This window comes from Nymphaea colorata, chromosome 5 (genome assembly GCF_008831285.2).
Source record: "Nymphaea colorata isolate Beijing-Zhang1983 chromosome 5, ASM883128v2, whole genome shotgun sequence".
In the NCBI taxonomy this organism is placed as follows: domain Eukaryota; kingdom Viridiplantae; phylum Streptophyta; class Magnoliopsida; order Nymphaeales; family Nymphaeaceae; genus Nymphaea; species Nymphaea colorata.
In genome coordinates this window covers 24,630,873-24,652,386 of record NC_045142.1, presented here as the reverse complement: position 1 = coordinate 24,652,386, position 21,514 = coordinate 24,630,873, and the positions used below count along the sequence as shown (strand labels likewise).

The window sequence follows — 21,514 nt, the reverse complement described above, 5'->3', positions numbered from 1 at the left end:
TATTAAGTTAGTCATTGTATAGCTCCAATCATTTTTTAATAAGTCGTATCAATTTTTTTATAGTAAAGAAAATCAACGTTATATATATATATATACATATATATATATATATAATATATATATATATATATATATACATATATATATATATATATATAATTTTTTTTTTTAATTCAAAGTTAGAAGATGAATCATATTTCGGGTGTAGAATTGCAAAATTTTTCAAGTAGATTTTGATAGATTGGTATGGTTTTCGAAGGTTGTAAAGCTCACATGTGCACGTCACGATTACATCATCCAAAATGTTGAATTCTACAACACGGAAACGTCATGACCACATTGTCCCAAGTCTTGACCTCTAGTCTCTCCTACGCGGAATACACACAAACACACTATCCTTCATCTTCTCTCTCAAAGAACAAGACCACTTTATTTAAAAAAAAATATATATATTTTTCAAATTGAATAATAAACTTGTTGTCTCCCCTCCTAATTAAGTTCTCTCTCTCTTTCTCTCTCTCTCTATATATATATACATATATAAAATCTAAAGGGCCTTTTAGTATCTCGGGGTGTATGCTTCAGCTTACACATCATACCTCTTTTTTCAATACAAAGAATTGACACCACGAGAGTTCAAAATAAAAACTGGTCACCTATTAGCCATCACTCCAACCATTGCGCCAACCTTATCGAGGATCAACATATTTGCATTATTAAAGTTAAATTCTCTCATGATAAACTTTTCACTTATGTTTGTTTTGACAGATATTTTGCCCTTGGAAAAGTTTGATAAAAAAAAAAACACTTATATGATGTTGCTCTCATGAAGAGTAAAAGGACTCCAGATCCAAGGGGGGGCTGTAGGGGCTAGACCCCATTCAATATATATTTTTTTAAATTTACATGTAATTTTAAAAAATTTCAATTGTCTAATATAAAAATAAAAAAAATATTTCAACTCCTGTCAAAATTTAGAAACTTTAATTTGGCTCCCTCATAAAAAAAATTCCCCACTTCTGCCCCTGCTTACAGCAGTAGATCAACGGCGGAGCCGGAAATTGTTAGTTGAGAGGCATTGACTCGACAAGTTTTGATTCGACTTCATAGGAATAAAATTTATGACGATGTCAGCCCACAAGTTGCTCCGCTACTACCGTCTACCGTAGATTAGTTTTCACTAATGCCACTTAATCCGAAGCTATAAGCCCATGACTTGACATCAAACATGTATATCTAAGAAGTTTTACATATAGATGTCAATTTTTTAGATATTCTGCTCAAACCTAAATAGTTGGGACTGGATAAGAACATCCAACCCGAATTTGGGGCTTAGTTCCCATGGACTTGGTATGTATGTAAATTCCCATGAAAGATTTGAGTTTGTTGTCTTTTTGCATAATTAAATTTGAATGTCTCCGCGTTCGATTAGCTAATATCTGATTAATTTGTTGAATATTTCTATACGCTATGTAGAATATGCTACATTTCTTTTTCCCAAATATGTTTGGTTTCTTCAAGATGACCAATTGATTACGTCTGATTCTAGATTGGTTTTAAATCTCAGGATTTGAAATCCATGGATTCAAGATCAGACCATCCCTGTTCGATCTTATGTCCAACTTTATATTCATATAGAAAAGTAAAACTGATATTTTATGTGTGAATCTTAGAGGGCATTTGATGGCTACAGGACAGAACAAACACAATAGACATATGAAACAAACGCCGAATAAACAAAAAAGAAATGATCTGTTTCTAAGAAAAGAAATATCATTGTCTATGAGAACATAACAATAGTGTGATGGACATGACATTCCGTATGTTCTGTCTCAATGGATAGCAATTACAATCTCTTAGGATCCGTTTGACAAATGAAAAAAAATGTAGCTATTTGATAAATATGGCTTCAAATTGAGGCAAATTCATGGAACATTATGAAAACATTTTACGAATCTACTCCAATTTCAAGGGCAGATTTATGGAATAACTACAAATTTGTTTTATTTAACAAATAGGTCCTTAGGTCATTCTTAGAGGCAGTTTGACGGTAGGAATACTTTGTGGGTGTTTCATAAATCTGCCATGAATTTGAATTTACCACAAATTGGGGGCTGATCCTTGGAGGAACACCCACTTGTTGTTTCTAATACCAAACCGCCCCTTGGGGTCTTTATTTTGTACATGTTGATCATCAGTATGATCAACATGTAATTATAAAGTCTTTTGCAAGGTGTTTCATAAAAAGAGGAAAACATTGTTATGAGAACACACATCTTGATAGAGCTCAAGCTTCAAAATGTTATATTTATTCAGAAAGGTTATGCAATTCTATGGAAGGATCTTGATAATTCAAAAATTTTTAAAAGAAGGATTTGAAATTACACCATGATAATTCAAAAAATTACGTGTTGTGTCCACACCAGACCTAGGCTCGGAACTCGAGTGCCCACAGCCGAAAAAAAAAGTCCTGGCTCCGCCATTGATCGACTTGTGGGAGGGTCCAGAATTAAATCTTGGACGGAAAATGTAGCGTCAATGGAGGTCGCAAACATTTTCATGCTTTGGTAAAAGTGGGAACTCTAGAGTTCCAGACCAACTTGGCTACTTCCATGTTTAGACCAAACATGCCATGAAGACATGCACATGGCCCATGTGAATGCTAAAGATGCTGCTAACCTTCATGGTCCCACACAAGTTCCCCATGTGATTCTATTCTTTTGATCAATTCTTCCTAATTCTTATGACTTGGAGAGAGAGAGAGAGAGAGAGAGAAGCCAAAAAACTTATTTTAAATAGAATAAAAACATCATGATGTGTGTATAAAAACTATTTTGATATGAAATATGCTTTATTCAAGTTGGTTTTATTAAAAATGTTTATTTTTCTAATATCAAAAATTGATGTTATAAGAGCCATTCATTTCTATTTGTTATAAAAACATTATTAAAGTCCAAAAAATAATCAACTTAATATATGTTCTGCATCAACTTATTCTTAAGATCATACCAACAAGGTTAAATTACAAAAAAAAAAAGAACAGTTTAAACATCAAAATTAGAGCATCTTGTTTTTGTCCCTTGCCTACTGGTCTGGTGTCTACCGATTTTCACACACACACACACACATATAAAATGTCAGTTTTTAAATATTAAAAAAATATTTTCAATTAACTTTTCATGTTATCGATTTATTTGAAATGCCTTTTTTTTTATTGTTTTCAATATATTTTTTGCTGATTCAAAAAGGGTTCAGCTAAGTCGATGCCTAATCAGCGGCCTCAATGATTCAGTCCAAATACCAAATTTCAAAATTGGTTTAGTTTTATGGATCTTAAAAAAATTAACAATCGACAAAAACTTTAAAATAGTTTGAAATTAGCTAAAAGTTAAACAGGTGACATCTTTGTATATGTTTGAGTCAAATCAGTTTGCCACAAATTAAACGTCTCAAAGCAAGTTCGGATCTTAAACGCATAAAAGGTATGATTTTGGGAGTTTTACATAAAGACTATTTCCTTTAAGGGCCGTTTGATGCATTGGAAATATGGAGTTTGAAAGATTTTTCCGTAAACTTATTTTACGAATTGAAGAAATGAAAACAAAATCCAAATTTCCAGAACCTCCTTGTATTTCTTGTACTTGTATTTATGCTTAGGAAATAAATTTCTCAAGAATGAAAAAAAAAAAAAAAAGATGGATAAAGCATTTTTTGAGAATCCAACGGTAACTTTTTTTCATCCTGAATTTTTTTTTTCCACCCCTTGAAATGGAAAGAAATTCTTAGAAAACATTCTAAAAACCAACCCAACGTTCACTTTTTTCATCCCAAGTTTGATGGCAAAATTTTTTTTCAAAAATTTGAATTTTATTTACATGGCTACAAGAAATATCTTGCCATCGAACGGGCCACATTTGATTCAAATCAAGCCATTCAAGCCAATTTAAATGAAATGCATTTTTTAATATTCTAATGACAAAACTATCCTTAAGATTACAACACCCAGACTTGCTTTCCTACAAAGCTCACACGCCCACGAATGCAATTATAGACATTCACATTAGCTTTTATCTATGTGTCTACAAAAAATACAAATTTTAATAACTTCTGCATTAATGTAAGAAGATAAAATTATATATATATATATTATAGGAAAATTGAATAGTGACTCTAGTCTTTTAAAGTCACATAACCATATAATCTACACCGTTTGATCTATGATGAACGGTTTAAGAGAAAAACAAAGAAAAAAAATTATAGTTATTTTTATTGTGTATTATTAATTTACATCTTTTTTTTTCTTGTTTTTCTTTTAATCATGCATCATCTGCTTTAGATGGATGGTCTTGGTGCTAGATTACTAGAGTAGTCATTCACTCGTAATTTTTTTTTCCTTGCTTTTTAGGTGTTGTCGGATAACTAAAAATTAAAATTTGTTGTTAAAAAGCAAATAATGCTATGATGTGACGTAGCAATTGGAGGGCTACAAAAGGCAAGGATAATGATGTAAGGATGAATATATGTGATGAGAGTTCTTGGTCCACAGCAATAAGGCATGAGCGCATTAGAAACAGAACTATTAAATTTATGAAGAAAATGAATAATCCAAAATTGCATATATAAAACAGTGACATAATTTATGCTTTTTTTTTAGTGGGTCTCTTCCCATTCGATCATTTCTGAGATGGTAGGTGATTCGAGATCATGGAGGATATCTGGTCCCAGGATTTGAGGTCCGACCACTCGCGAGACTTCATATCTCAGGCTTTTGCTACTTAACTTGGATCTGAAATCTACAGTTTTTAAAATCCACTGTTTGTTTAAGGCCCGTTGGCACGAGGCTATCAAACGTATATCAACTTATCTTTCTTGTCCCATGCGATTTTATGTACTAAGATCAATTGTCCAAAGCACCACACAAGAAAGTAAAAGTATTCAAAGGAGGGGCCACTTTGCTTTGCCAACACTAAATAAATAAGACACAAATAACCAGAGATTTTGCCTTCTTCAAAGACACGCATCCTTAATTGCAAGATTAAAATAATAGAAACTTTCTGAGCAAGGACAGGAAAGATTCCAAGAGGTTTTACTGTTATGTTGGATCTAAGATCTGAGATAATTAATTAACTAAAGATATCGGATGCGTGAAATTACCACCACGGATCTAAGGTGTGCATTTTTTGTAGCATGGATTGGAGATCCATGCTGGGAGTTTGATGCTAAAATCTTCCGTTTGTAAAAACTGTGAAATTTTAACAGAGGTCGAAATAAAAATTTTCAATTTTTTTTTATATATTAAACTAATTGTTTTTAGAATTCTATATAAATTTTTAAAGATTTTAGAAATATGAGGGGGGTGGGGGGAAGCGCTAAGCCCCCCGCCCTTTCTCTCTCTCTCTATATATATATATATATATATATATATATATATATATATATATAAAATGCAACTACACTTTTAAATCCATCATATTGCACAAAAGGTAAGATAAATTGGGGGTCTGCCTACATTTCCTAAATTACTATAAACAAATACATCTTGTGTATTAAAAATTATATATGACCTAACTTGCCTTAATGTCTTAAGTATAACCCCTAAAACCCTTAGCCATAACTGTAAAAGCTTCTCTAAGCAAGCCAAAAATAAAAATAAAAATTGATTGCTTGTAGTTTAGGGCAAACTTTGCCTTTACAATGAATATTATATTAGGAAATAAAACCAAAAGAATACATTGGTTCACCTCCTTTTGACTAGAAAAGGAGTAAGGTGTTAGGGAAGAGGCAAAAGCGACTCCCGACTCCCTTTCATCTATCTCCACTGTTTGTTTCGGAACCAATGTGGTTTTATGGTACACTTTTCAAGTTCCAATTTATCGACAAAAAAAGTAGCGGCATAGGAATCAAACTGAAGACGCATAGTATGTGCATCTTTTGAGCCGACCAACTATATTATACCCATCTACATAAAATGCCTAAAAAAAACTCAGTCTTGCATTCCAAGTATAGTTTTAGATTTTTTTTAAAAATTCAAATAAAATATTATAACCCTATAATTTCATGCCCTTTGTAGTAAAATTCAACAATTTTTTTTGAAATGGATTAAAAAATCTATCAATGGTCGACATAAAACTCTGAGGCTGCTACCATAAACATCCATCTGAAACATTATGAGAAGTAAAACCACAATGTGGGAAGAGAGAGAGAGAGAGAAGGAAATGTTATTCTCATTCCAATATGAGTTTATATTTTTATAACCACATAAGTTATAAGTCATAGATTCTAGAAATGGAAAAGAAAAATGAGAAAATTTCTGCTTTTGTTGGTGAAAAAAACTAGACATGTGACGTTTCAGGAAATGCAAACCAACAGAAAAGGAAAATATTTAATTTGGTTGGTGGAAAAGTAGATGTGCAACCAACATAATATATATATATATATATATATATATATATATATATATATATATATAACAGACCAAAGAGATGAGTAAACGTAAATGAAAAAAAAAGAAAAGAAATAAATTGAACAAAGGCTTATTCACAACACATTCATCTATACAATGACCGGATATTTGTACACCTCAAATACCACAAAGATCTTAAATTAAAAAAAAACAAGAAAATAAGAAAAAGAAAAAACAGAAAACCTACCGGAAGTGGGACTGCAGATGGAGCCTCGGAAGTTTGTTCAACTAAGAAGGCGGGGGCCCAGGGGTAGCGACAACGGGAGCAGGCGGCTCCGGCCGGTTCCCGGCGGGTCTGGAGGAGCCGGCGGCGAGGGCGAGCAGGGAGCTCCGGCAGGTGGGGCACGAGGAATGGGAACCGAGCCACGTGTCGATGCACCGTACGTGAAAGCCGTGGTTGCACTTGGGTAGGACCCGCACCTTCTCCCCCTCGGCGAACTCACCGAGGCAGATGGGGCACTCCGTCGCCGGCATGTTGGCGCCGGAGTATTCCGTCACCGGAATCGCCCTCAGCGCCTTCTTCTTGAGCCCCGTCGCCTGACTCCCGTTCCCACCGCCGCCGGCTTCCGCGCGGCGGCCGAACCGGAGAGCGCACCGTACGATCGAGTTGAGCCCGAGGGCGAAGACGAGGGCGCAGAGGAGCGCCGCGAGGATGATCACCATGTTGGTGTCGAAGCTAGCATCGCTGGTGTACGGGCCCCGTGGCTGCCTGCTCCCCTCCGACAGATGGCCCGGCTCCAGCAGAAGCCGCCGTCCGATCCCCATCCCCGACCCTGGTCTGGCCCTTCGGCGATGCCCCGATGTGGGTCTTCGTTCGTTTTGCGAGATAACAAATGGGCAGCGGCCTGATTGGAGAAAATCGTCAAGATTCGGCTGAAAGAATCTTCTTCTTCTTCCTCCTCCTCCTCCTCCTCCTCTTCCGCTTCGGTCTATTTATAGCCGGAGCTCCTCGCCGGATCCTGCCAGATGGGGGCGTCGGACGGGCATCTCCCCCAGCGTCATTCTGTCAGGATAAGAAACGCAGATCGGGACCATACTCCCCAAATTCCGTCCTAAAAAACCGCCCGCGGCCTTGTCGACAGCAATGATTCCGGCCTCCGTACAACAGCAGCTTCCATGGCTGCCCTACTGTTGATAAGAAAGAGAGAGACAGAGAGAGGTGATGGTGGTGGTTAGCCTGTATTTACGTAGTGATAGTGAAAGGAGGTACTCCAAGCCAAGGGCTTGCTCATGTGTGACGATGGTGATGACAGGGAGTGACTGATGAGATCCGTATAATCATTTAAAGGAATGATAATAAATTTAGGTATTCTTTTCTTCTCATTAACTTATTACTTGTTATCTACCATTTTATTATTATTATTATTTTATTTAAATTGAAATAGTGTTGGATGACGGTCTAGAGAGATGTATATAACTATATGTAATAATCAAAAGGAGCAAAAAAATTAGGGTTTCTTTTAATTATTCATGCATTAATTTCATTTCATTTTTCTAAGTTTGAGAGAGTGATGGCATGTTTTGATGCGAAATTCACTTTGATCCCCAAGTGAGGGGGAAACGTTGGCTCCCACCTAATCATGATTAAAGAGTTTTTTATAAAGTGCCTTCGATTTGATCAACAACTCCCATATCGAATAATATAATTATATAATGCCTTAATGCTTTCCTTTGCTTCTTTCATGATGACTTCTACTTTGGTGCAAGATTTGGATTGAACATTTTAAAATGTGAATAAGACAAAGTGTTTCCTTTTAAAATTCTTCTTCTTTTCTTAGTTTTGGTTTTTCTGAATTTGTGTTTGTCCACTAAACAAAATGTCATACATACACATTTTTTACGAGGTGGAGTGTAGCTGGTCGGGCCGATAAGAGCTCGGTTATCAGTTCAATTTTTTGTAGGTGCTATTCTTTTGTAATAACACGACATTATAGTTGATGGGTATATAGTTGGTTGGGCTGGTAAGAGCTTGGTTATCAGTTCAATTTTTTGTAGGTGCTATTTTTCTGAACAACAGACAGTAATAACACGACATTCTAGTTGATGGGTATATCATGAGTTTACCCAAAATGCGAAGAAGAAACAAGGACAAAGGTTTCATCTCTTTTTCAAACAGCTTATACTCACTGGAAATTACATCAACATATTTTAATAAACACCTAACAATAGAAATTTGTTAAGAATAGATAAAGCAGCCTCAAATAGTTGAGTGAACGTATGCAGCTGATAGGCGGTCAGTTTCCGGTTCAAATTTAAAAAGGCGTTTGCCCCTTTATAAGCAGATGCATACCAAGACTAGGGGGGATAGATTAATGTTCTCGGGCATGTTAGGCCTCATTGAGCAAGCGAAGAGTGAATTTTCTTAAATAAAATTAAAAAAAGAGAGAGAAAAAGATAAAACTAAAATAAAGTAATAAGAGATTGTGAATCACAATAAGGAGAGGATGAATATGTCAATAGGGGAATAAGTGGAGGAGGAACTGAGAAAAATCAGTTCAACATTGATTGCTTGTATTGGTGTGTTTGGGTTTGTAGTGTGTTGACATGTGGGTGTGTTTGGGGCCATCTCTTGGCCATTAATGCTTGGCCCATTCTTAAAATTTTCCATGTGAAGAAGCTGGCATGGAGAAGAGAGTTCAAGTTTTGGATCTTGGTATGTGAGTGTCCCCTCAATCTCTCTCTACATATATATATATATATTCTCTAACATTGATAAATCTTAAGAAGGAAAAGAAACTTAATCAAGTCCAATATATGTATATGTTTTATTTACATATTAATACTTTATTTTATTTACATATTGACACTTAATTCTTTTTTAACATTTCACATATGAGCCCCTTACATCTTAAATTTTAAAATAAGTATTCCTTAACTAGGAATTCCTAGATCTGCCACCATTGTATATGTATATGTGTATATTGCAACACATTAGTACAACTAGTGTTTTTGTATTTGGGTATTGGTGAGAAACTCATTAGCTTCCATTTGTTTGGAGGTGACTCATAAAGTGCTCACATTAAAGTGAGTATTCACATCTGCTGTCATATCATGCATCAGTTTGGATCCTCAATCTTGCTAGGATAATGTCTTTCTCCAATATGGGGAGAAAGGATAGATAAAGGAATCATACATATAATCATCTCTTAACACCAGAATGAATCTCTCTCTCTCTCTCTCTCTCTCTTCATATATATATATATATAGCAGTTAGAGCATTATATATAAGGATGAGTTCAAAACTATTGGATGTTGGATGTTGTTGAATGACTAAAAACTTTGATCAATGAAAACATTAGCGATAGTTTATAGTGCAGCACAGCTCATGGTGTTTTTAGTAACTAGAAATATATTTTTAATCTAATCTTATGGCAACTTTCATTCACTAAAAAACAAACTTTTGAATGTTTTTTCAGACATGAAAATCTGATGTTTATGGAGTAATCTATTTTGTACATGCTATTTGGGTGATCCAATGGAATATTTCATCTTTCTATTCAAAATGAGAGCCAAAGTCTCCCCTTCTTACCTTTTGCGCTCAAGTCGCATTGCTGCCTAATGTGGATCCAATGTACTGTCAACTAGTACAACATTTTTACTCGTTTGGGCATAGAGACGAAATCAATTTTTTATCCACTGTCAGCCAAACTAGTTATGTTATTGCCATTAAAACAATTTTTAACTATAAATTTACCTCATCTTTTAGGACAGATTCATTGAGCAGTAACAAAACGTTCTTGTTGCCAAAAAGCTCCTAAAATATCAAGATCTTAGTGATAATGGAAGGGGTCGAGGCAAAGGAGCACGTAAGAGAGGGTGAAAAGACGACGATTAAAATAAGTTTCAGAACAGGATTACGTTCTTTATTTTCTTTTCATCTTAACAGGATTATGATTTCCTTTCTTTTTAATCTTTGTTGTTTCTTTCTTGTCTTGAAGTTTGTTTCAAGGAAAATGGAGAGCATAAACAAATGTCATCTTGCCTTTCATGGCTAAGCAGCAAGTGAACATTTCCACCTTCGGCAAAGCCGCGTTGCCAGATAAGGTTCTCATGAATGAAGTTAAATGGTAAATCATAAGAATCTACAAAGGGGATCATGCTATATATGTTCGATTGTTCATAGCCGAATAAGTCTTTCCTTTTTTTTCTCTACATTCACTTTTCTCCTGTTTCAAACTAAGTTACTTGTTATGATATTTTACCGTCATAGGTGAAATGCCATAAAACAAGTCACCTACATCATAATTTACATGAATCGACCTATTAGTATCGAACTGGAGGCAAGTTTACCTTTAAATATTTGAAGAATTTTCTTATTTTTCATTTATTTTTGTTGATTCACATGGTTCGCACGAATCGAATGGCTACCTCATAGACTCGATTCAAAAACCGATTTTTACAACATCGTACCTGCTAGCTCTCGGCCCGTCCAATAGCAATACAATCATGTGCCGACGAGGCCCACCGAAGGCTCGGTGGGACCCAATCATCGAGTTGCATTTTTCTATAAGATGGTGGTTCTCGAAATCCGAACCCAACCCAAAGTAATGAATCCTCTATGCCCTATGCTCTCCCTCTTGCCTTTCAGCCATTTAAAGCCCCACCCAACCACCTAAACATATCCACACTCTGGGCCCTGGGCTTCCTCAACTTGCTTAGATGGTGACTATTTCTCCTAAGATAAACATAGAAACCATGAGCCAATGTGGTGTATGAAAAACAATATTGTTGTCAGAATCGGCCGATTTGATTTGAATATGTAGCAAACCGATTCGATTCAGTGGCCAATTCAAGGGCATAAAGTATCGGCTTTCAAATAATTTTTAAATATTTTAAGTTTTTTTTAATATTTTGGCATAATATTATACATCTTTTTACATGTCTTAATATGTTCGGCCATTTTTAGAATCATCAATTGGGTTCAAAGGAGTGAGAGGAGTATCCGACCACTTAGGGGTGAATACGAGCCGAGCCAAACCCGAGTTCAGTAAGCTTGAGTTTGGTTCTACTAATGAACCTTGAACTTGACTCAGCTTAAGCTCGAAAATAGCTCGACGGAAGCAGCTCGAGCATGACTCGACAGTTATATGTTGAGATCAACCTCGAGCTTGATTCAGGCTCGACAAACTCGTTTGAATAGAATTGATATTCATCATTACGTGTTGAGCTCGAGGTCGACTCGATTAAGGCTTGACAGAATTCGTTTGAATAGAATTGATATTCATCGTTATGTATTGAGCTCGGGCTCAACTCGACTAAGGCTCGACAAACTCGAGTAAGGCTCGAGCTCGACTCGGCAGTTACGTGTTGAGCTCGAACTCAATTCGATTATTTGAACGAGTCGACTCATGAACTCGAGCTCGACTCGTTAAGCAGATGACTTGACTCGAACTCGTTCACGAGCCGAGCTTTAACGAGTCAAGCTCGAGTTGCTTGACTCGTTGTTCACCCCTACCACCACCCAATTGAGAGCGAAGGCTTCTTGCCCCAGGTTGTGCTTGCCTGTGTGGGCTCCTATCATATTAGTATATTGGTCATGTTCTATTCGAGCAAAGGCATTGATCCTATGCCACTCGAACTAGCGACCAACTGCCTACGGATTGGCTCGAGCTGACGCACCGAACACCCTCGCCCTCGGGCATTGGTTTAGGAACCGGTTTTTACGATGTCGGGTTTTTAGGAACCGGTTTTTTACGATGTCGATGCTAAAGCTGACATAAAGGCCATATCTGAAACCAATAAATGCAAGATCATGTGCAATGCATTTAAGCTGCTTATTGTATGGTAGCCAAGCCGGAGAAGATCCAACTTTAGATTTATGGCAATAGAACATTCAAGATGCTCCTACCACCGGTCGCCGGAAAAATGACTGCACCCAACATTGAGCATCTCATTTGAATCCGGACTCAGATTTAGATTAGTTGGATCCAATTTATTGAATCCCAATTGCATCATCGACCCATTTTAATTTGGTTATTAAACTACTTACCAAATCTGAATCTGATTAGTAATCGGATCTGGATTTCTTTACGGCATTCAGTTAAACATATTCGAACTCATATCGGACTTCCGATCGATGTCAACTCTTGGCTTGCTGGAAATGAATATCTTCATATTCTATTGCAGTCGGAAAATGGGAAATCTTGTTTTTCAATTAAAATCTCCGTAAGTCGATCTTATAATCACATTTGCTTTTCATAATTACATGCTATATCAATAAATATATATATATATATATATATATATATATATATATATATATATATATATATATATATTGCAATAATTACTTACCTAGCAGAATATAATTCCTGGTATGTATATTGCATTTAATTTCAAATCTTTATACAAAAAAGTATATACTGGATGACTAAAAAAAAGATTTATTTTTTACAAAAACAACAATAAAAATAACGTCCATCCCCTCAATATTATTGAGTATCAGCCATTATATATATATATATATATATATATATATATATATATATATATATATATATATATATATATATATATATATATATATATATTTGTGTGTGTGTTTGCCCCGTTCATTTTATGGATTAATTAGAAAAAATTAGATATTAAGAATGCACAATTTAGGAAGTACTCATAACCATATTAACTAAAATAACCTACATTCCCATTTTTGTCTCAATAAAAAAAATCAAAAAATGAAAAAAAAAGGTGAAATGGGAGGAGGAGGCCATCCTTTCGTCATGCACTGAGATCCTGCAGCGTCGCCTGGCCCTGCATTTTCCCTCCTCTTACGAGTAAAATAAATCTGAGGCCACCATCGTCGCCTCCCCTCCAATGCAGACACGATGATGCACAGAAGATCCCAGTCCGAGGCCTCCCTGCGCCTCTTCCCCAGTGACCTGGCCGGATTCGGCCCGGAGGCCGCTTTTTCCGGCGCTCCCTCCGATGCGAACGTCGTCGGAATGCGTGGCTCTGACGATGGTGGTGGGGAGAGAGATGAGGATGTGGTGGAGGAGGAGGAAGAAGAAGGCGACAATCTGTTCTGCACCTTCATGGACATCGAGAAGCTCGGGTCGTCCACCACTAGCAACGATTCAAAGTCTGGGGATGGGAAGAAGGCGGTGGAGATCTCGTCAAAGGATTATCCCAATGTGGGTGCTGGTCAGGATGGTGGCGCCACCGGGTCGGCGGCGATGGCGGGGCCTGCGAGGAACGCCAGGCATCGGCACAGCAATTCGGTTGATGGGTCGTCTTGCTTGAGAATGGACGGCCTGTTTGGAGACGCGGCGGAGGTGAAGAAGGCTATGTCTGCTGAGAAGCTCGCCGAGCTCGCCGCGGTCGATCCGAAGAGGGCCAAGAGGTTCGTTCGTTGCATGGATTTCGGCATTTCCATTTTGATGTATGGAGCTTGGTTTTTTTGGTTTTAAGTCGTGTGATCGATGGAGTTCTTCTAATTTGCTTGATTCTTTTGCTTCGTTTCTTTTGGGCGCTTTTTTCTTGCCGGCATACGATCGAAGGGTATGTTTATGGGAATATGGATTAAAATGTTCTCTTTCTCTTCTCGCCTTTTTCTTGTTTTGCGGATCGATTGGTTCCTTCTTGGGTATTGGGAAGTGATTATAAAAATTTCCCCGATTCTGGAAGAGTAGATGGGCATTTCTCCTGATAGAGATTGCTTGTGGGTGCTCGTCTGATGTAGATCGTGGATTTTGATTTTGTTGATTGCCGTCGTTGGTTGGTGCTCCATCATTGATCAAAACGATGTGTTTGGGTAATAACGATGGAGATAGTAGTTCCAAGTAGCAGACCTGCAGTTGCTTTCTAGCTATTCGTGATACATGTAAAAAAATATATATATACTAACTACAATGATGTTTGTTGATGGTGGTGACGATCAAGTGGTTCTGTTAACGTAATTAAGTTGGTGGTGGTATTTTATAATGCTTGAGCTGCTATTGCTGTTATCTAAAAATTGATAATGTCACAGTTACTTTGGTTTCATCTGCTCTGGGGTGTGCAAAAAGGTCAGTAAGTCATTTCTAGAAAAATCTTCTGCGTTGCTTGATATCCTCAAGTTGCTAGCTGATATTATCATTTGAAAGGATGATGGCTTTTGGAACACGGCAGAAATTTTCTCAAAAATGTGTTCTTCTCAGACACACTTGGGGTGAGAAACAGTTCAACAATCGAGTCATACCAAAGGAGTAAACGGAAAAAAGTGAGATTACGGATCAAGTCTTATCCGATAAGTTGTAGGACCCTTCAACCTATGGTATTGACAGCTGAGATCAACCAACGTTGATACTTATCATAAATGCTAGGATGTCTGATATTTACTGGGCCAGCACAAGATTCTTTGATGGTCAACAAATTTCACATGTTTTTGCTTGTGGCTATTGATCTTAATGAGAACTATCCCAATCAGAAGAACATAGACACATCAGGTGTAGGAAAACTGGGAGGAGAACCAGAGTAGTTTACAGATTTGAACATTGGGAATGGTCATGACGTGGCACTATCCATGCTGATCACCAGCAGGGAGCAGATGGGAACCTAAAACCTTGCTCCACTGGCAGGGAAATGTTGATGGTGATGTTTTTCGGAATGACTTGATGATGGAAAGGGAAAAAGAGAATTGTTTCGGAGCATGAGGAATGCATTGGAAAGTGGTAATGCAAGATGCAGACCCATGTAGGTTCTTCTAGGAGTTCTGTAGCAAGAAAAGGTGACGCATGGCTGCAATGGGCTGCATACTGGCAATTCACAGTAGGTATCCTGGTTTTAGTTTTTGAGTTTATGGAGTGCTGATTTCTTATTTTCCACAAATTGTTTTTGTTTGGTTTGTCGAGAATTCCACATACTGTTGTCTTTGGAAAAGCAAAAATTTACCTCTCTTTGCAACTAGCCTCTTTTTGCAGGATACTAGATAAACTTGCCTGTCTAGAAAAGAGATAGGCATTAGAGAAGCAATTTCATCTTGACCTGTCTGCTCATAAACATGCTATATGCACCACATCATTGGCTGATTTTCTAAAGAAGCAAGAATGGTGTAACCAGAATTTCTGGGGAGAATTTATTTATTTTTTATTTATTTCTGGTTATTCTAGGATTCTTGCTAATCGTCAGTCTGCTGCTCGATCGAAAGAAAGAAAGGCTCGATACATATTGGAACTTGAGCGCAGGGTTCAAACTCTTCAAACGGAGGCCACTACTCTTTCAGCACAGCTCACCTTAATTCAGGTTGACTACACTCGTGGTTATCTTTTTATGATCAAAACATGCAGTATGCTTGCACTGTTAAATTTAAATTCTTTAAAAAATAAACCTTTCATTCCTGTTCTCTGAAAGAGTTTTGTTTCGGCAGAAATTTTTTCCCAGTTTGCATTAAGGCTGCTGATATTTTAGAAGTTACTTCCCTTTAGTCTCAAAGGAAAGCTTAGATGGGTGCATGAATAAATCAAAAGCAAATAAGACAATACACCAAAAGTAATCGCTTTTGAAGAAGAAAAGGTCTTGGAACGTGGGTGATGTATGAGGTGCCCGAGTTGCCTATGGCCCTATACTGTCTTAACAGCATAATGATATAATTGCAATTGGTCTTCAAGCTGGACAACTTCCTGTATGTTTAACTGTTTGTATATATCTCCCTGAGATAACATTTCATTGTGGGTCCCTTGTTTTCAAAGTCAAGCAAGGTCCTTTTTTCTCCCATCGAAAGAACTTCATCTCATCAAACTATGCAGTCGTTGTACTGATATTAGAACAATAAAGATCATTAACCTAGAGATCTAGTTACTCAGTTGTTCTGTGTTGGTCCTAAAATATTCTGAAGAGTATGATCCATCCTTAAATTTTTTTGATTTGTTACAGCGAGATACAACCGGATTAACAAGTGAGAATGCAGAACTGAAGCTTCGGTTGCAAGCAATGGAACAGCAAGCTCAGTTACGTGATGGTATGTTTGATTTTCCTTTTTAGATGTTCTCCAGGGTACACTGCCATAGCTTTTGCTTTCATGTTCTTATTCCAGAAAAGCCTCATAGTGCATTGACTGAACAAAAGAAAGTTGCTTTTTATTTATTTTCACTATATATATATATATATATATATATATATATATATATATATATATATATATACTTCTTTCTTCTGTTTAATCTAAGAGGTCAACTGTTTTCTCTGTTATGATTTTATTTAGACATTTGAGTTCCCAGAAGACTTGCAAGAAACATTTCTGCTGTGGCAAATGTTTGTCTGAAATGGTATTTGTTTACATTAAGATTGAAGGGATACGAACTTCTAACTTTGTTTTGTCTTTCAGTTTATGTGTCGATATAGGTAAGGGTTGGGTGGAATAAAGGGTACTTTCCATTAAATTGATTTGCGTGTTTAATTGCTTTTAGTGCATTGTAATTGATTGGTCTTACCAAACCTACCCAATTGATAGAACATTGACATGCTTCAATGTGTCACGATCTAAGTCACACAGATGCTGCAAAATGACTGCCACACCTATGTCGACACAACTCGGGCCAGATTCGTACCCAGCACAAGTCAACAAGAGTCAGGTGCGGCTGACTGCACCTGATCATTTTGTTCAGGATGACACCCCAAAGCTTGACAAGGTCTCCCAATCTATTGACATTCAGAAACTAGCAGGAATATCAAGCAACTTGGTTTTGATTTCAAAATTGAAAGACAGTTTAGTGTCGGGAGATGCATCTCCTATCTGCAAAGCCAAGGGAACAATTTTTTCCATGTTGGTTATGTTGTTTCATAAGATTATTTGAATAATGCATCTGGACTAGGAGATAGGAAAGATGCTTTATATATATGTAGGCAGATTATGTTTGTTTCATATGCCAGATTGTAAAGATTATGTATCTCTGCTTTAGACCTCATATTTGTGCAAAACATTCTTTGGGCATCTTCTATCGGTTCTGCATGTCAAGGCACCATGTGTTCATTGTCTATTCCTTTGATTATGTTTGAATATCCATCTACATGTGCAGCTCTTAATGAAGCCCTTAGGGAGGAAGTACAAAGACTCAAGATTGCCACAGGCGAAATGTTGCCAAATTCTGCTGATTCATTTAATGTTGGTGGACACCACATGGCTATGAATCAACCGTTTTTGCCTGGCAGACATCAAACTGTTCATCCTAACATGCTACCCCCACAGTTTCATCCACCTCAGTTTGCCATGAATAATCAAATGCTTGCACATTCTCATGTGCTTTCTGAGAACATGCATCCGGAATCCCTTAGCCGCATGCAGGGTCTTGATATTAATAGGGGTCCGCATGTTAAATCAGAAGGATCTTCAATCTCAGCAAGTGAAAGCAGTACTACTTTTTGAGTTGGTTCCTCAAAATCTGCTACAGATTGTTCTCTTGTGCATATCCTTATGCCCGTAATCTTTTCATCTCATAAGCTTAGTTTGATTTTTTTATTTGTCGTTCATCCCCATAGACCATAGCCTTTTCTTCTACCATTCTCATTGAGTGGGGGGCTGTATCTGCCCTAGATTGTGCTAATGTATTCTGTTCTCTTGTCTGTTTATTGTATCAATTCATCTGACAACTGAAACTATGGGGAACTGAACTATAGCGGATTATTTTTATTCGGAACCGCTTTTTTGTTTTCAATTTTCTTATGCTGTGTGAATATTTAAAGAAGGATGGAGCAATTTGTTGTCCTTGTATGGGACAGATTTCATGTCTAATGGAGGGTTCTGAGAAGTCGGGCTTTGGGGTGTCATAGTGGAAGTTGCTCTTTGTTCAGGATTTTTTTTCCTCTTTGTTTTCAATGAGTTGCTTTGGATTCATAATGCATGTATTTGGATTTTGTGTGAACTCTTAATGTAACCATCAAGGTTTCTTATTTATGGATTCATCAGAGCTTATTCTGTTTGTACCTATGCATCATCTGCAAGATCTTGAGCTGGGTGTGAGTCTTGCATGACAGGGTTTCCTGCAAAAGCCAATTGAACAAGAAAACAGCATAGCTTGGGTCACTAGTGTTGTTAAACCTTCTTTCTCTCTCTCTCTCTCTCTCTCTCTCCACCCAAGCTGAACCATGTACTGCGATAAAGTGAGTTTACTGAATTGATAGTCGTGGTAAACACATTCATGCACTTTATTAAATACTGCACTTTCAAGCTTAGGTGGTCTTCATATGTGGCACTTCTCTTGCAAAACTAGCTGAATTACTCGGTAACGAAAGCGATAGATCTGTCAAGCGAATTCCTCGAAAAAAACTTTTTCTCTACAGATGTTCAGCTCAGTAATCTTTCTTACCCTCCTTGCATTTATGTTATTTCAATCTGCAGATCGAGCCCTTGGAGCGTTCACCCTCCCAAATTTTAAGAAGTAGCCTTTTTTCCCCATTTCCTTAAGTTGTTCTTTTTATTGGCAAGTTGGGTTTAGACATATGTAGACCAGATCACACCTAAGGTACAACCAAATTGGTGAACTTTCGACCTTCTTCAACTTAAGACAGTGGCCTAACATACGGGCTTTGAGACCTCATCTGCGCCAGTGGGGTACTGTCATACAGGACTCAGGTGCTCGAGGAAGCTCCTCATGTACCGGGTCTCGCCCGTAGCGGTGTTTTGTATGCCCGTTCATTCATGCAAGTTGGACAAGCCGACAGACTTTCTGCTGGTGAAGAATTACACTGTGCCCCAACTTCTTGTAAGTTTCTTTAACGGTGGAAATGCCAGAACACTTTCTACAAGCGAATGAGTATCTGCAAGTGGAGGACCATCTTTTCAAGCTGCCAATTTTAGAAGAGTGGAGCAAGTTACTATGTTGATATGGAAAGGCACTGCAGAACCTTAGGATTGTTTTTTTTATCTTCTGAAGTTCAGTCTCCAAATAGACAGTCCATATGAAGACCGACCCAGAATTCCATCTCTGCCCATACAATTGTCGGAATTCCCTGCCAATGCGTTCATCCACAGCAATTTCTTACTGGCTTTCTCTTAAGAAACAACTTTCTTACTGGCCTTCATCTACATCAAGAACGATTGGAAAGGGTAAAAGCAATTGTTTTGAAAAGCATTGTACAACCTCAGATATGAGTGAGATGCAACCAGGGTTGTGGTTCTGATATTTTTGGCTCCTTTTCAGCTGAATCGGATCTCTCATCAATTCCGATTAATTATCTGAACCTGAACAGTTTACATCCCTATCTGTGAGAAAAGCTACTCAGTTATAGTCCTTGTGTGTCAGTTTCTGCACATGAATGAGTTGCAGTGAGGGACCCCTCAAAGGTCGCTTGAAGAGGGTGCCCGTGATCGGATTCGCCGTTTTGGGTAATGCTTCAAAAAAAATTTATGAGCGAACTAATTTCTTCTGCTATTTTGGGATATAAAGAATCTCTTGAAAATTTTATTGTACTTTGGAAATACCAATGTATTGCAAGCTAGTACTTCAATAATTTGTCAGGTTGAGAAAGAAAATTGGTAGTCTTGTCAAGGAAAACGACTGTGTGGAATCATTTTGGGAAAAAGAACTCAGTAATTTTAGTTTTACCATCTACAGAACTAGTTAGTTCCTTTATGAAGAGGGAACCACTGAGTTTTTAGAAGATGACAGGGTTTGCCTGCTTAGGAAATGTTTTTATCTGTTCCTCCTGTTCCTTTCGGTGAAAAAACGACATGCTTTGTCCGTTTTCGATGGCAACTAAATATTACAGATACACATCTTGTCCACCAAGTAGACAATTCAAAACCTTTTCATGTATTCATTGTCCCACCAATTACATTCTATCAATTCCTTGATAACCTTCGATGTATTTACCCATTAGGTAAGCTGCAGTTTTTCCTTCCTTTCTCTCCTAAAACATCCAACACAAACATGAATATTTATCTCCCTATTTCTCCGTTCAATCTGAATCCTTGCTGCAATGAATCAACTGTTTAAACAGATCCATGGATCTGTGATCCTCGCTGAGTTCAAATCCACAGAATTAAACATGGCCTAATATTTTCTTTTGCAGTTAGCAGAAAGTGACTGATATTTATTATCAGGGTAGTGCATGCACATGAACTTTTCTTCATTCACTATGTCTTCTGAATCATAGATATGCATCGGGCCATAGAAGGCATTTGGTAACCTACTATTAATGTGAGTCAGATGAATAGCGTGCAGTTCAGGGAATTCTGGTCAAAGAATCAAGATAATAAGAGAAAAGCAAACAGTTCAATGAGTCCTAGTGTTATTTGTCTGATTGATTTGGGCTGTCAATAGGTCAGGTTAATAGTCAAAAACTACTTTGAGAAAGGAATACGGACTTTCTCCCCATCTTCTTTTTTACTATATAGAGAGAGGGGGAGAAAGAGAGAAAGAGAGAGGGAGAGAGACATACAGAGATTTTTATCTGGGTTATTTTCTAAATCTCTGAACATGGAGTTACATGAATCCACCACTAGGCTTTCTTTCACAATCGAAGAAGGGCCTTTTTATTTGTAAGAAAACATCGAGGGACCCATGCCAAATTTTATACAAAATTTTGGAAATAATTATGTTTTACAGGGAATCCAAGGAGGCCGGCCGGCTCTCAAGATCTTTGTTCCCTGCTGCTGTTCAATGGAAAAAATTAAATCACTTACGGGTTTTTTTATTCTGATATAGTTCGTGGCCTAATAAAAAGTGCTCTCACGAGCTACTTCCAAACAAAAAGTGATCGATTTGATAATTGAGTCGCATTACTTCTTCTGTCCAAACCAAGAAATCAAAAATATAGTGCAAAATGGGTTTTGTTCTATCGTTTACGAGACATTTATATATGAAAAATACGAATTGGGGCAGGAAGAAAGCAAAAATAACCTTCTACCTGCAACAGACAGACCGGGATGAGAACTCGGTCAATCTTCCAAAAAGAAGAAAGAGGGAGGAGACGAGATTGTTAGGGAATGTCTAATTCTGCTCCTCATGACAAAGAAATGAGATCCGAAGTGGCTGGTACACACAGGAAGTTGTTGCAGTTAGAATAGCATTCACAGTATGAATCTCATGGCCGTCACTGCTCGCGAACCAAAGCACGGTGTACTGATAAGCTTAGGGA

At 37.4% G+C, this 21,514-nt stretch overlaps 2 protein-coding genes across 2 annotated transcripts; one reads left to right on the top strand and one right to left on the bottom strand.

Moving 5' to 3' along the window:
• Positions 1-6,508: 6,508 nt before the first annotated feature.
• On the bottom strand, positions 6,509-7,729 carry LOC116254603 (RING-H2 finger protein ATL74-like). The gene has a single exon (XM_031630088.2). It carries the CDS (start codon positions 7,226-7,228, stop codon positions 6,692-6,694), a length of 537 nt encoding a protein of 178 aa, XP_031485948.1. The 5' UTR covers positions 7,229-7,729; the 3' UTR covers positions 6,509-6,691.
• A 5,447-nt stretch (positions 7,730-13,176) lies between these two features.
• Positions 13,177-18,347, top strand: LOC116253866 (transcription factor RF2b-like). The gene is made up of 4 exons (XM_031628835.2): positions 13,177-13,802; positions 15,550-15,682; positions 16,313-16,397; positions 17,455-18,347. The coding sequence occupies exons 1-4, from the start codon at positions 13,288-13,290 to the stop codon at positions 17,799-17,801; spliced, it is 1,080 nt and encodes a 359-aa protein (XP_031484695.1). The 5' UTR covers positions 13,177-13,287; the 3' UTR covers positions 17,802-18,347.
• Positions 18,348-21,514: the final 3,167 nt, after the last annotated feature.

Excerpts from the sequence above, each read along its gene's own strand:
- LOC116253866 (XM_031628835.2), top strand. The coding sequence starts at position 13,288 with ATGATGCACAGAAGATCCCAGTCCGAGGCCTCCCTGCGCCTCTTCCCC. Across the intron at positions 13,803-15,549 it reads GATCCGAAGAGGGCCAAGAG|GATTCTTGCTAATCGTCAGT; the intron begins GTTCGTTCGTTG and ends TGGTTATTCTAG. Across the intron at positions 16,398-17,454 it reads GCAAGCTCAGTTACGTGATG|CTCTTAATGAAGCCCTTAGG; the intron begins GTATGTTTGATT and ends CTACATGTGCAG.
- LOC116254603 (XM_031630088.2), bottom strand. The coding sequence starts at position 7,228 with ATGGGGATCGGACGGCGGCTTCTGCTGGAGCCGGGCCATCTGTCGGAG.